Source organism: Heteronotia binoei, chromosome 8 (genome assembly GCF_032191835.1).
Source record: "Heteronotia binoei isolate CCM8104 ecotype False Entrance Well chromosome 8, APGP_CSIRO_Hbin_v1, whole genome shotgun sequence".
NCBI lineage: Eukaryota > Metazoa > Chordata > Lepidosauria > Squamata > Gekkonidae > Heteronotia > Heteronotia binoei.
Window position 1 is genome coordinate 47,816,570 of NC_083230.1, and position 15,297 is coordinate 47,831,866.

At 42.4% G+C, this 15,297-nt stretch overlaps 1 protein-coding gene across 16 annotated transcripts in view; it reads right to left on the reverse strand.

Annotated features, from left to right (window-relative positions):
* GRIP1 (glutamate receptor interacting protein 1) overlaps positions 1–15,297 on the reverse strand; it is a 596,626-nt gene that overhangs the window by 128,145 nt on the left and 453,184 nt on the right. For all 16 annotated transcript variants that reach the window (XR_009555739.1, XM_060245026.1, XM_060245031.1 and 13 more), the window contains exons 4-6: positions 14,784–14,929; positions 8,377–8,460; positions 6,913–6,988 (exon numbers count right to left, since the gene is read on the reverse strand). Coding sequence is in view for 15 of the 16 variants with exons in the window: in XM_060245026.1 (XP_060101009.1) it covers positions 6,913–6,988; positions 8,377–8,460; positions 14,784–14,929 (306 nt within the window). In the remaining variant the exon portion in view is untranslated. The remainder of the gene's footprint in view (positions 1–6,912; positions 6,989–8,376; positions 8,461–14,783; positions 14,930–15,297) is intronic.

The window sequence follows — 15,297 nt, forward strand, 5'->3', positions numbered from 1 at the left end:
TAGAGGGCATTGCAGTAGTCTAGTCTTGAGGTGACCGTTGCGTGGATCACAGTTGCTAGGTCGTCGCGTTCCAGGAAGGGAGCCAACTGCCTCGCCCTCTTGAGATAGAAGAAGGCGGATCTTGCGGTGGTAGCTATCTGGGCCTCCATTGATAGCGAGGATTCCAGTAGCACCCCCAGGCTCTTGACCCTGCGCACTGGTGTCAGTGGCGCACCGTCAAAAGCTGGCAGAGTAATCTCCCCCCCCGGTCCGTCCCGACCCACGCAAAGGACCTCAGTCTTCGTTGGATTCAACTTCAGCCCGCTCAGCCTGAGCCAGTCAGCCACGGCCTGTAACGCCCGGTCCAAATTTGTAGGGACATCACCAGTCCGGCCTTCCATCAATAGATAGAGCTGGGTATCATCAGCGTACTGATGACAACCAAGCCCATACCTCCAGGCAAGCTGGGCAAGGGGGCGCATAAAGATGTTAAACAATGTCGGGGAGAGAACTGCCCCCTGAGGCACCCCACAATGAAGCGGGTGTCTCTGAGACAGCTTCCCCCCAATTGCCACCCTTTGTCCCCGATTTTCAAGGAAGGAGGAGAGCCATTGTAAGGCTAGCCCCCGAATTCCTGCGTCGGCGAGGCGGCGGGTCAGCAGCCGGTGGTCGACCATGTCGAACGCCGCCGACAGGTCGAGCAGCAGCAATACCGCCGAGCCGCCCCGATCCAGTTGCCGCCGGAGGTCATCTATGAGGGCGACCAAGACTGTTTCCGTCCCATGGCCCGGGCGAAAGCCGGACTGGCATGGGTCCAAGGTGGAAGCGTCTTCCAGAAAATCCTGTAACTGCAACGCCACAGCCCTCTCTATAATTTTGCCCAAAAAGGGCAAATTTGAGACCGGCCGATAATGTGCCAATACGGCCGGGTCTGATGTAGCTTTTTTCAAGAGAGGGCGGACCACTGCCTCTTTCAGAGATGTTGGGAAAACACCCTCCGAAAGAGATCGATTTATAATGTCCCGTATAGGACATTTCAATTCCTCCTGGCAGGCCTTAATTAACCAGGAGGGACATGGGTCCAGATCACAAGTTGTGGATCGTGCAGTGCCAAGAATTCTGTCAACTTCCTCCAAGCTGAGCGGGTCGAAGCAGTCCAAGATTACATCCGAAGACACGCATTGGGCCTCAAGTTCACTTACTGCGTCTAAATTGGCGGGGCAGTCGTGGCGGAGCGATTGGACCTTATCTGCAAAAAACTTCGCAAAAGCCTCGCAGCCTATCTCCAATTCCTTAGCTTTTGGGTTGCCCTGTGGCAGTGAAGTAAGGTTCCGAATTATTCTAAACAATTGAGCTGGGCGCGAATTTGCAGATGCAATCTTGGTCGCAAAGTATGTTTTCTTTGTGGCCTTGATTGCCATCTCATAGGTCCCATCAACACTAAGCAACCTGTCTCCTGGCTTGATTGTTCCCTCTCTGAAAGAAGATTAGAAGCACAGTCATTATTAATTTTATATAATGTGATCTGGAGATTATAGCCACATGCAAAGTGATTCACTTATGACCCTTCCTGCCATCCAGCCCGACTCCCTTTATTTTAACACTTACTGTGACATTAAGACAGTTCAATGGTCACTAAAAAAGGAAGGAGGGAATTGCTTTAATCAGAAAATCAGTGATGAGAAAATAGCAGCGGAGTTACTGAGTAATGTGGATCATTGTTATGTATTATTTTAATTACAACATAAGGTTTTTCCCACTTATGTCCATGGTTTTCTCAAACACACATGGGGCGTATATGTCTGTATGAACTTTGCAATAATCTTGAAAGCCTATCGGAAGTAAGAAGTATTTTGAGATAAGGTAAGGATATAATAGCACAAGCATAAACATACTCAAAATATCAAATTATTCAATATGAGAATTGTATACACCCACTCATGAGATCTGACCATTATATACCAGTCCATGAGGCCTAGAGTTGCCAGATCTGGGTTGGGAAATACCTGGAGATTTTTTGGGGTGGGTGGGGGGTGGGGTGGTAAGCTGAAGAGGACTGGGTTTGAGGACGGGAAGGACCTCAGCAGGGTATAATGTCACAGAATCCACCCTCCAAAGTAGCCATTTTCTCCAGGGGACTTAATCTTGATTGGAGTTCAATTGTAATAGTGGGAGATCTCCAGGTGCCACCTGGAGGTTGGCAACCCTAGTAGTTGTGACCAAGCATGTATTTTGCATGGACTAAACCCCTGGTCCAGGCCTTGTTATCTTTAGTTAAAAATGATCCAAGGGAGAAGGCTTGAGACAGGGCTTCTCATGGAGACTTTGGAGCAGGGGTGCCAAACATGTCACCCATGGGCTGCATCCATCCCACAAAGGACTCAAATCTGGGCCTTGAGCAACTTCCTTCTTCTTCTTCCTTTCCCAGGGCTGCTACTACAGCCGCACTGTAGTTTGCCTTTTCCCAGGTCCCTCGGTGGCTCTTTTCATGCTGACTCCTGCTTTTCTTCCCCCTCCCCCTCTCACAGGCACACAGAGCTCTGCGGCTGCTTCCTGCTTCACACAGGAGAGATATAAATACAAGCCTCTCTCTTTCTGGAGCACACACACACAGAGCTTCTGCTTCTTTCTCCGGGGCTGTTCCTTCTTTTTGGGGGAAGAAAGGAGGGGGAGGAAAGAGAGTCACAGGGCAGCTTCAAGATCACGTTTTAGTCCAGGCACACACTTTTGTGTGCAAGCACACTTCTTCTTGGGAGGGAGGGGTGATGGATGGATTCTTCTGATCAGCACAATGTACATTGAGAAAATTATTTTGGTTTATTCTGGAAATGTTTCCCTTTTCCTATCTGGATTTGTTTTCTTTCAAAAAAGACCCTAATTAGGAATTAGAACACTTGCACTGGACCTTATATCTTGATGAGTGGAGTGATTTCAGATGCCACGTGATAATATCACACATTGGAAATGAGACAGGAAAACTAGGTCTCAGTTTAGTCCAGGAGGTTGCATTACCTTCAACATCATTATCAATTGCAAATCAGCAGTCTCTTTTTCTAATCTTCCTTTGAAATTCCTTTGTAAGAGCACTGCTACTCTTAGGTTGGCAACTGAATGTTGTGGTTTCTAATGTCAGAAGACTTATATCCCTTTATTCTTGGCATCCACCTGGACTGAATCCTCCTGGATGGAATTGAGACCTAGGTGTCGTGTCTCATTATCAATGCTGGTATCTCCATGCCTACTACCCTCTGCATATCACACCTAAGCCAATAAAACCTGCTATTGTCATTCACCTACTATTGCCACTTGACATCTGAAATCATCTTTACAAAGTTTATATCTCTGGTACCTTGTATTACATTTTATGGCATGCATGGCCCAGTCCAACGAAGTGGCATTTATGTCAGATCCAGCCTTCATAACAAATGAGTTTGATGCCTCTGCTTTAGAGAGCTCCTAAGGTGGCTGCCCTATGAAGGTTTTGCTTTGTGTCTCCACCCAGACTGCAGTGGGTTTAAAAGGGCTTTGCAGTACGACATTGCTATGCAGTCTTCCACATCCCTGGTTGTCCCAAGTTTCTCTGCATTTCCCTCCAATGCTGATATGGTAAGATCTTTCTGGATCTATATTGTGGGGAAGGTGTTAAGGTTGCAGGTTTTCAGATGGGGTCTAGGAGTTGAATTATAACTGATCTCTAGACTACAGAGATCAGTTCCCCTGGAGAAAATAGCAGTTTTGGAGGATGAACCCTATGGCATCACATTGCTGCTGAGCTCCCTCCCCCAAATTCCGCCCTCCCCAGGCTGCACCCCCAAATCTTCAGGAATTTCTCAACGTGGATCTGGCAACCCCAGAAGATGTAGATTTCTGCACCTCCCATGCCAAATATGGGACCATTTCTTCCCACATTTCCTCGCGTGTCCACCATTTCCTAGATTCTGAACTGTGTAGAAGAACTGCATAGTAAACTCATCACAGGCTGCTGGTCAACATGAAGATATAAATCAAACATGGTATGACTAAACCTGACTCACTGCTATAGCCAGGTGTGAAGCCAGACAGAAATGGTTGAAAAGAAGTAGCATTCACATGTATTTTGCCTTGCATCACACTCTATCTTGCCCCAAAATAATACAGTCAGGAACAAGACAGACATTTGGCAGACCATCCTTAGCTGTGGATGGCTTCTTTAGCAATGGCTTCAATTTCCACCCTCTTTCAAAACTTTAGAAAAACATTTCTCAACCAAGAAAGTACTAAAATCTTGACCACTGAAACTCAAAGTAAGGCAAGACTTTATGAGCCAGGATAATCAAGCTTATATGGTACCCTGTCCACACCAGTCAGGAAGAGCACTCTAAAATGATCGAAAAACTGGGACAAGGGCACAGTTCTGATACCTCTGGCAATAAATCTAAACTTACCCTGACATCTAATTCAGACCATGTGAAAGTGACTTTATAAGCAGATTCTAACAAATGGGTCAATGCTAGGGTGCCAGTCCCTGATTTTGTAGTCTCCTACCCACCACCAGCCAGCTGGCCAGTGGGGGGGAGGCCCCACCCCCAACAGTGACCACCTGCAGCCACCCTTTCCCTCCCTTCCTGCAAGATTTAAAGGGCCCTCCAGCTGATCGACAGGAGCATGTGGCCTGCCTATCAGCTGGATACATCTCACAGGAGGGGAGGAAGAGGGGTGGCTGCTGGCTGCATGCCTGAACTCCAAGCAGCAAATGTGCCACTTGGAGTTAAGGTATGTGTAGCTCCTGCTCTCAAAAATCATTGAAAGGGTCCCTTGAAATGCTTTTTCAGGAGCAGCGGCCTTGCATGCCTGATGTCCGAGCAGCAAATTTGCCACTGGAGCTCAGGCATGCTTGCAAGCTGGTGCTGATGGTACCTTCAATAGGACTGCATCCTCAGTATGATAGCATCACTTCTGCATGATGTCATTGCATTGGGGATATCCCTGCCCCCTCAAGGAACACCCTCCAAAGTACCCCACTGGGGAGGAGGCAGAACCTGGAAACACTGGTCACTGCAGGTAAATGTACGTCTTTCAAGTCTTCCATTGAAGAGGCCAGCTTTGATGGTTTTAAAGGTGCTACTGACTCCAACTTTGTTCTATTACTTCAGACCAACATGGCTGTCCACCTGGATCTATTGAAGAGGCCAGTGAGAGGATGTAGGCAGGGTAACAATCCAGACTCTGCCTTATAGTCTTGCCTTCCATAGCTCTCCCTTTATTGGTACTTACCTATTTCCTGTCATTCACACACACACACAGAGATGTAGAAGACTTCATTTTGTATCTCAAGATTCAGAGAAAGACAGTACAAGTAACAGACTTATTTGGATCTACTTATATTTTTTAATACTTGCCTTGATCCACAGCACCTTATGTGCTGTGATGTACACATGAAAAAAACCTGTGTTTTTCAATAAAACTTATATGAAGTTAACATTTAACCAAAGGTTTACCAAGAAACAAAGAGAAGGAAACCAATAGACAACATTTCTTCTAGGAATAAAAGGGGGGGGGGTTAATCACCTTGAAATGTGAGAGAAAGGCATCTTGAAATTAAACCATACGAAGTTTACAAGATTAGAAACTAACCTCGTATACTGCAGTGTATCCTATATTCCTCTTAAAACATTTTTTGGGGGGTAAAGACATTCAATCTTACTAAACATGTTTGGTCTCTCAATTAAAATTCTTACTATGTTGTGCCATGCCTATCATTACTGTTACATCCAAACTAAACAAAATTGATCCCACCACTGAACATCTCTGCAAAAAGTCTTGTGGCGAAAAAGCAGATTTTATCCATTGTTGGTTGCATTTTGGCAACAGGTAAATAGACAAATAAACAAAATTACCCATACAACCTTAGCACTGGAACCTGATATTTTTTTACTTCATATTTGGCAAGACCAAAGGTTAAGTTCCAGTACATCAGAATTATTTCATATTTTAATAGCCACGGCACAGCTAGTCATAGCCTCACACTGGGTAGATAAACACCCACCCACATTAGAAGCCTGGTATCAAAGGCTATGGAAAACGTTCATATTATGCAAAATCACTTATAATTCATATGATATATCTTACAACCAATATGAAAGACATGTGGTGTCTGTTTGGTACCCCTTACTTACTTTTCTTTCTGAAAATGACATCATTCCACAGAATCAATATTATAGAAAGTTAATTTATTTTTGATAGTCCTGTTGCTTATGTATATTATGCAACCAATTGTTAAACTTTGGTTAGTTTTATGTAACATACAATGAAGGGATAGGGCTTTCTCTGTAATGGCCCCTTCCTGGTGGAACCAGCTGCCAGAAGAGGTGAGGGCCCTGCGGGACCTTGCTCAGTTCCGCAGGGCCTGTAAGACAACCCTCTTCCGGCTGGCCTACAACTAATCTGGCATAGGAAACTAAGTGTAGCTCTATTAGATTTCTGCTTTGTTTTAATGCTTTGCTTTGCCTTGTTTTAATGTTTTTATATTTTAAAATGTCTTAACTGTGTAAATGCCTAAACTTAATTTTGTTATGTTGGATTCCATGTGTTGTGAGCCGCCCTGAGCCACCTTGGTGGGAAGGGCGGGATATAAATCATAAATAAATAAATAAGGTCAGACTTTGAAGGATTGTATTAGATTAGATATAGCAATACATATTTATGTTTCCGTTGGTTTTCTGTTTGATTTTTAAATGTAATACTTCGGATTAAAATTATTTTAAAAAAAATTACTGCTACAATTAAATGTATAATTTGTAAAAGAAAGGACTAGATTTGGACATGTCTATTGAGCTTTGCAGGAGTGTGTCCCCTGACTTGCACCTCCCCCCTATAATTTATCCCATTGCTTTTTGTATCTCTTTTCTTGTGTGCTTGTGTATGTATGTGTCTTTTTGTGAAGATGAATTGTACCTGTCAGCAGGCCCTCCAGGTCTAACACATGTTATTACAACAGGACGAGATTTATTTCTGTCATCATGTGCTCCACCTAGAAAAGAGAATGAAATAGGCATCTTCTTACCACTTCTTGCTTAAAAATCCATTTCCAAACTAACGATCTTAAAAAGGCTGCAGCATGCATTTGCTCTACGTCTATTTCTCTTCTCCAATAAAACACCAAAATATCTTCACTGAAATAACTCTGGGCTGTTGCTTTGGTGGTGCATTGTTAGAGTAGTTCAGGATCCAAATAAAGTGCCCAACAAGTACTAGCTATCTGAATTGTGAAGTAATTTAACTAACAATACTTTCACATGTATTAGATAATGCACTTTCAATGCACTATAGCAATTGTTTGCAACTGAATTTTCCTAATTTACACAGAAAAATCCGGTAAAGATCCATCATGGTGTAGTGGTTAAGAGTAGTAGATGCTAATCTGGAGAACTGGGCTTGACTCCCCACTTCTCCACATGAAGTCAACTTGGTGACCTTGGGTCAGTCACAGTTCTCTCAGAACTCCCTATATGGGGAGAGGAAGGGAAGGTAATGTTAAGCTGCTTTGAGATTCCTCAGGGTAGAGTTGTGTTACTGATCACAGATCTCCAGTGTAAGCTCAGTTACAGCTGTGCATGGTTTGCTTCAGATTTGGACTATGTGTGTGTGTGTGTGGGTGTGATTGAACCCTTACATTAATTGAAACCCATATTTCCCATACTGTTATTAGTCCATTAAAGGAAAAATATAGGGATATGTATTTGGCCTTTCTTTCTTTAAAGTGCCATAGCAATGGGGTAACTTGATTTTGATTTACAAAACTATATGGGGACAAAGGGGTTATTATGTACTTTCTTTCTGAAAGTACTTATAGTCCCCGTCTGAATTGGGGCAATGTATGGCTGCAGCTGGGCTTTAAAAAAAGCCTGGGAAGATAGGTCACATGGAAGTTATGATGCATCAGTAATTGAAACATGCATGCTTGTCTGCTTTTAATCAAAATATTTAAAGGGCCAAACTAGATGTGCATTGGGAGTTTTCCATTTTGAAATGCCCAGGGATACTTAAAACCTAATTTTCAGATGCTCAGCAGCCCCAATTCGACTCAGGACTGCAGCATAAAGGAAGTGATAGTTTAAGCCTTTTTTTTCTGATCTGAAATTGCATCAGGGAGCTACCTCTTGCTCCACTGGGCTAAAATTACAAGCACATTATCTGAGAATTAATTTTTTTTAAATCCTGGGAGCTCAGAGCACAGTCTAATTTGGCCCTAATTCTGAAAATAATCACATAAGGTAAGTTTTGTTATGAGAAGATGACTTGCACTGGATTGGCATTTGTTAGACAGATATTAGTTTGTATTGGGTTGGAGGGAGGAAAAAGTAAAATAGTTTAGAAGGAGACATGCCAGTTCAAAAACTTTCAGAAAGATGAACTTACCTCTTATTACAAAGCCAAAAGTGTTCCCTTCTTTATGTAAAGTAACCTCTACAGTTCTAAAAATGACACCTGATCCTTGAACCGCTGAAAAATAAAGTTTTCTAATTACAACAACAGCAACAGAGTGGTTTTTCTGGCTCCCCTCACCCCCAATGTATTTCTCTGTTTAAATAGTATAATTTTATAACAAAAACTAAAATGGGATGGAGGTGAAATTGATAACAAGTGAGGCACAAGAGTGCTCATATGTCCTAATGTCTGGTACACATGTAGAAGAAGAAGAAATTGGATTTATATCCCGCACTCCACTCAAAATCTCAGAGTATCAGAGTGGCTCACAATCTCCTTTACCTTCCTTCCCCACAACAGACACCCTGTGAGGTGGATGGGGCTAAGAGGACTCTCACAGCAGTCGCCCTTTCAAGGACAACCTCTGCCAGAGCTATGGCTGACCCAAGGCCATTCCAGCAGGTGCAAGTGGAGGAGTAGGGAATCAAACCCGGTTCTCCCAAATAAGAGTACGTGCACTTAACCACTACACCAAACTGGCTCTCTAATTGAAAACTGGCTCATTAATTAAAATTAAGAAGAACCTGCCCCTTCAGTGGAAGTCAAAAAAGCCCTGCCCTGTTCAGCTGCGGAAGAAAAATGCATTGATAGAGCCCCAAGCGAGCACTGCCTGGGCTTTAAGGATGTCTCATGTTCTGTTTCCCTTATCTTTTTGCTGTGCATTCTGACATCTCGTGCATTGATCCTTGGTATACATTTTAAGCTGGGACCAAGATGATGATGATGATGATGATGATGATGATATTTTATTTTGCTTTTAGACCTGAGTATCATATAGGAAGGAGAGTTGTTTGGTTTATTCCATTCTGTGACTATGATAGGGCCAGTAGCGCTAGGAACAGGCAGCAGATTTGCAATCCAGCTAACCTGATTAAGAAATTAACAGGCCCAACAGCAATCTCCGAAAAATTACAGTGTGACAGACCAGAGGAACTGCATGAATAATTATGAGGTTTCATTACATCTTGCTGTCTAAAGGAAGGTAAAACTTCCACAGCACCTAGCAGCCTTGCATATTCCTGCGTAGTATTGCTGACTGCAGGGTGGAAAATTCCTGGAGATTTGGGGGGTAGAACCTGGGAATTAGGAGTTTGGGGAAGAGAGGGAGATCAGCAGTGATGTGATGCCATAGAAGCCTTCCTCTGAAGCTGTACTTTTCTCCACAACTGACGTCTGGTCTGGAGATAAATTGTAATTCTGGGAGAACTCCAGCCCCCTACCCCCAGAAGTTGACAACCATATTCCAGGGCTACTTGGTTTGGTGTATATATAAGAAGATATTGAAGAAGAAGATATTGGATTTATATCCCGCCCTCCACTCCGAAGAGTCTCAGAGCGGCTCACAATCTCCTTTACCTTCCTCCCTCACAACAGTCACCCTGTGAGGTGGGTGGGGCTGGAGAGGGCTCTCACAGCAGCTGCCCTTTCAAGGACAACCTCTGCCAGAGCTATGGCTGACCCAAGGCCATGCTAGCAGGTGCAAGTGGAGGAGTGGGGAATCAAACCCGGTTCTCCCAGATAAGAGTCCGCACACTTAACCACTACACCAAACCGGCTCTTCTTAGCATACTTGTAAGGGTACCTAGGCAGTGAGAGGCAAAGTACATTAACTGTTGTGAGGTTTGAAGCTAGCAGATAAACCAGAGAACATGAGGAAGTAGGGGTAGAGTTCATCTCCTCCAATAACAATAAAAACAGAAGACTCTGTAGTGTAGAAATAAATAGGCCAGGCAAGCACACTGGTGATGTTCTGAGTCAATAAAGTTGTGGTTATGCTTCAACCTGAAACTGAAGCATGTGAGATCTTTCTTCCAGATTATGGGAACAATGGGATATTGTAATGACTGCAACAACCCTGAAGACTAAAATGTAAACTAAAATGCAATTTTATGAATCAATATATTTGTGCATAATAGGAATTATTTTCAATAAGCAAAACAAGGAATTTCAATTTCAAGTCTGACAGAAAATCAGTGGAACATGTAAGTAGTTAGCATAATTCTCCTCCTGGACATAGTGAAGTAAAATCAAGAGTGAAAGCAATTCCCAGGTGAGAAATATAAAAATGAAGGATGTTACAAACTTCCTCTGCTGTCATTATTTCTTGTAATTAACACTGAAGTAATAAAAAGAACACTATTAACAGAACAGCTGTATTTTTTCCTCTATGGAAATTAAGGAGATAAAATTCTAGAGGTGGAAAAGGATAATATGATAGTCAAGTTTTCTGAAACCTGGGTTCTCAGTAGGACAAAGGGGTGAATAGAAGCAACTAGGCTTCCCAATCCCCAGGTCCCAGCAGGGGATCCCCTGGTTTTGCAGGCTTCTTCCTACCCCCAGTCAGCTGGCTGGCGGGGAGAAACCCTGCCCCAACAGTCACCATGTGCCTTTCCACTTCAGAAGGCTAGAAGAAGGTTGGAAACTGTTTGCTTTTTAGACAGTGTGTGTGCCTTTAAATCTGTGGGAGCCAGGCTGAATGAGAGTGGGGTGAGCTGGCAGAATAACACGGCTGTTCCCAGTTAACTGCTAGAAAGGAAGGGGAAAGAGCACAACAAACAGACGTTTGTTTTACATTCTTTTCAGAAGTCATTTGCACAGTAAAATAGAGAGTAAAGAGTAAACTAAACCCTTTGGTTTCCCCCGTGTTAATCTGAAGAACATGGTTGAATATACAGCAGATGATTACATTCAACAAGTCTGTGAGTAAATTGCCCCAGTAAGATCACAAAAATGTGGGATTGTGAACTGTTTATTTTGGCTTCTCTCTTTCTCTCTCTTTGTGTGTATGTGTGTGTGTGTGTGTGTGTGTGTGTGAGAGAGAGAGAGGCTGTGCAGCTGCTGGGGGATGAGGAAATGAAGACTATTCAGGGGAACTGCACTGCTGTATTTTATTTATTTATTTTAGGGAATGTGAAAGTCTCCTGGCTCCACCCCCGAAGTCCCCAGATATTTTCTGAGTTAGACTTGGCAACCCTAGAAGCAGCAAAATCACAGTACTAGGGGTCGTACTCTGAAGACAACACTAATACAACACAAGTAAATAGTTCTGAGAAGCAGCACAGATTACATTTTAAAATAATATTTTATATTTTCATCATGTTTACTCTCTCATTCATCCTCAAAATATCCCTCTGACACAGACCATTACAATTGCAATTTTAAATCTGAGACCTCTGTCAGTATGGCTGATGAAAACTTGAGCCTAGATTCTCCAGGTCTAAGTAGGTAAAAACAAATTGACCACCCCTGGGCCAAAAGAAGTTAAACTTTGGACTACCTATGCACGGGCCTTCTCTACCGCGGCCCCTTCCTTGTGGAATCAACTCCCAGAGGAGGTGCGGGCCCTGCGGAACCTTGATCAGTTCCGCAGGGCCTGCAAGACCACCCTTTTCAAACAGGCATTCATGAACGGCTGACCAAGTCCACAAAGAAACATCAAAATGGTCCAGTCTGGAGATCCGCCATCATTACACAAACTGACAGGCATAGCGTCGATTAATAACGGTACTGTCAGATCTAACTTAATGTTTTTAGACTTAGTAACTGTTTTAACTAATGTATTAATCGGTTTGGGGTTAATTTAATGTTTTGTTAAATGTATTGTTATTTTGCTGTTGTTAGCCGCCCTGAGCCTGCTTGGCGGGGGAGGGCGGGATATAAATAAAATTTTACTTACTTACTTTTACTTACTAAAATGCCTTCCCTTTTAGTCCTTAGACAACATTTTATTCTCTCTCACACCGATTTTGCACTAGGGCTTGTTCCGAGTGGAGAGCCCTTTTGATCCCAGCACTTCTCTCCGTTTTTGCACAAGTTGCCTTGGAGCTGCAATTTGGCTCACCGTTCTCTCATGGCAAGCAGAAACTGCTTGTCACAGGATCTCACTTGCTGCGGAATAGTGCTGTGCCAACTAGCAACTCTGGGGCAACTTGTGCAAAAACAGAGAGAAGCCCCGGGAGCAAAAGCCTAGTGCAAAATTGCGCTCTCTCTCTCTATATATATCTATATCTATATCTATATATCTATATCTATCTATCTATCTATCTATCTATCTATCTATCTATCTATCTATCTATCTATCTATCTATCTATCTATCTATCTATCTATCTATCTATCTATCATAGGAAAAGGAGTAGTTGGCTGGTAACAGAGGGCCAGTTTGGGGTGATTTGCAGCCATCCCAAACAAAGTCAGCCTGAAGAAGAGCGCCCTGGAGCTTCCGGACGGCGCTGCAGGAAGGAGTGGGCCTTGGGGGGCCAGGGAGTGTCTGGAACATCCCACATCCCGCTTGCGGCTCCCTGGGTGCTCTCCGGGCGCCTCCTGGCTTTCCAGACGGCCGGGAGGCGCCTCAGAGGCACTGCAGTGAAAAGGTACCACTTTGAAAGTGGTACCTTTTCAAGCTGCCTCCTGGCCAGCCTGGGACGGGACCAGGGTGGGACGGGGATGGCAGGAAGATGTGCGCGTGTGGACACGTTTTTTTGGTTCGCCTGCCTCCCGTCCTCCGGGCAGCTTTAAACGCCCGTCTGTTCTCACCCATTGTGTTATAATATAGGAGTAGCTCTGTTATAAGGAACTAAGTTTGTTCACTTGGTCACTAAAAATTGATAGCTTAGACACCTGTCATTCTGGCTCATTACCAATAACACTAGTACAAGGTCAGAAATTCTCAAAACTTAAATGAACAGTTATGGCTGTAACTGTAATGTGGCGTGACAGACTAATTTTTCAATTCAGTGAACAAAAATCACACATATATTGAATGTGTGTATAATGTAGTAAACAGAATTTTCAATTCAAAATGAATGTTTACCTATTAAGTTTGCTGAATGCTCAGTTGATTTAGTTAATCAAAACCACCTAATTCAGATCACAAAGTTTAATTATTTGCAGCAAATAACATCATAAATAGAGCATAGCCATTTGGCAGTGTTAATAAACATACAAAATTTAATTCAATCATCAGCACATAAAACAAAATATGTTGCACTAAATTCTTAGACCACAACAATCCTATACATCGTTACCAGCAATTAAAATACTATTGATTTCAGTAACCATATGCTGGCCAGCACTTTTCAATTCATATGAGAGTTACAGAAAAGAATACAGAGATCAATTTAGTAATACTTTGTGTGTGTATCTCTATGTGTGCATTTGTAGTTCAAACACAAGTATGTGTATGTGTACAGCATGTGCCTATTTATCTAACATCTGTCTAGAAAGGATGATGCTGGGGCAGAAGTTTTAGGTGGCCCTTTTTATTGAGCTGATTTATTCACACACACACACACATATATGCCTGTCCTGAGATGCCACTATATATTAGAGCAGTGATTGCCCAAATGGTTCCCAGGGGCACTATGGTATCCTCCGATGTTTTTGCTGCCCACTTTCTCATTTTCTAAAGCATATCTTCCCCAAAGCAAAGAATTGATCCTGACTTTCCTCCACCTCACAGAAGCAGAAACTGCTTCAAAATATCTGCACAATGCACCATTCAGAAACAGTCCTCCCTTGTAGTGGGATACTTGACTTGGAACCTCTCAACATTTTGTGATTGGTCCCAACCCTCACAACAGACCTTTTTGCTGTACTCTGTCCTCCATAGCAGCCACCCACTTAATGTTCTCAAGATTTCAAAAGTGCCCAAAGAGATCAGAGACCTCTTCACTAGATTGACCAAGAAATAGAAATCAGGCAGATGAAAGGGGTGAATTCTAGGGAACAAAGTAAACAGATTGCAATCCAAGAAACAATTGGAGGGGTGAAACCTACTCCTCATTTAGTTCTCCTCCCTCCCTACCACATCTAAGCCAACAGACTTACTTTCATCCATTTCAATAAATGCCTACCATTCATTTATTTAGAGAAAAAGAAACATCAGAACAAATATTGGCAAAATGTGCACTGTGAACTGTTCTGTTTCCATCAACAGCTGACCTCTCCCAAGCCCAAGAAATATATATGAAGTAAAATTTCTCTCCATAGATATCATACACCAATTATAATGAAGAACATTTCAGTAGTGATTGATAAAGATCAGTGATGACAAAGGTATAATAATGGTGGTGAGGTTTATATAGAGACTTTACGATGCATCTTTCGATTTGACAAAGAAAGGGTGGTGGAGAGATCCTGAAAGGATTTGTTAATGTGGTTCAGCCACAAATCCAAAGACACAAATTACAATCATACACAAAGCTACAAAATGAAATACAGCTTGATATTAGCATTTTCAGTGTTAAGCAACTAATAATAGTTTAATAGCCCCACTAACCTTACTAATGAAAAAGCATATTCCATATAGAATTATTACATTGTGCACCTCATTACTTACAGATTGGTGGCAGCTCATACTCCACTTCTAATACAACTCTTTCACCAACATTCTTGAGTAAACTAATGATCTCATCATGACGAAACTTGGTTAAATTGATGCCATTCACAGATTTGATGTAATCTCCCACATCCAGTTGGTCACTTCTGCAATATACATATTTTCTTCAGTGAAGATGTATTTTGTATTAACAGTAAACAATTTTACTTTATTTGTAGTGTATAAAATGGGGCTCACAATGTTTGCAAATTAAAACAGACTATTTGAATTTGAATTTTCTAAAAGTAACATTCTATGTTCTATTTAATGTTTATTATTAGGTATTCTAAAGTGTTATTGGACAGTGTGACACTTTACAGAATTCCATAGACAAGAAATGAGAGATTTCTGCCCCAAGGAATGATTTATTCAAACAATTTTAGTGAAACATGATTTTCAAATACAGTGCATGAAAATGTTATTATGCTGTTTGTATCATATATAGAAGCTGCTGCCACTTATATGAGCTAGAATA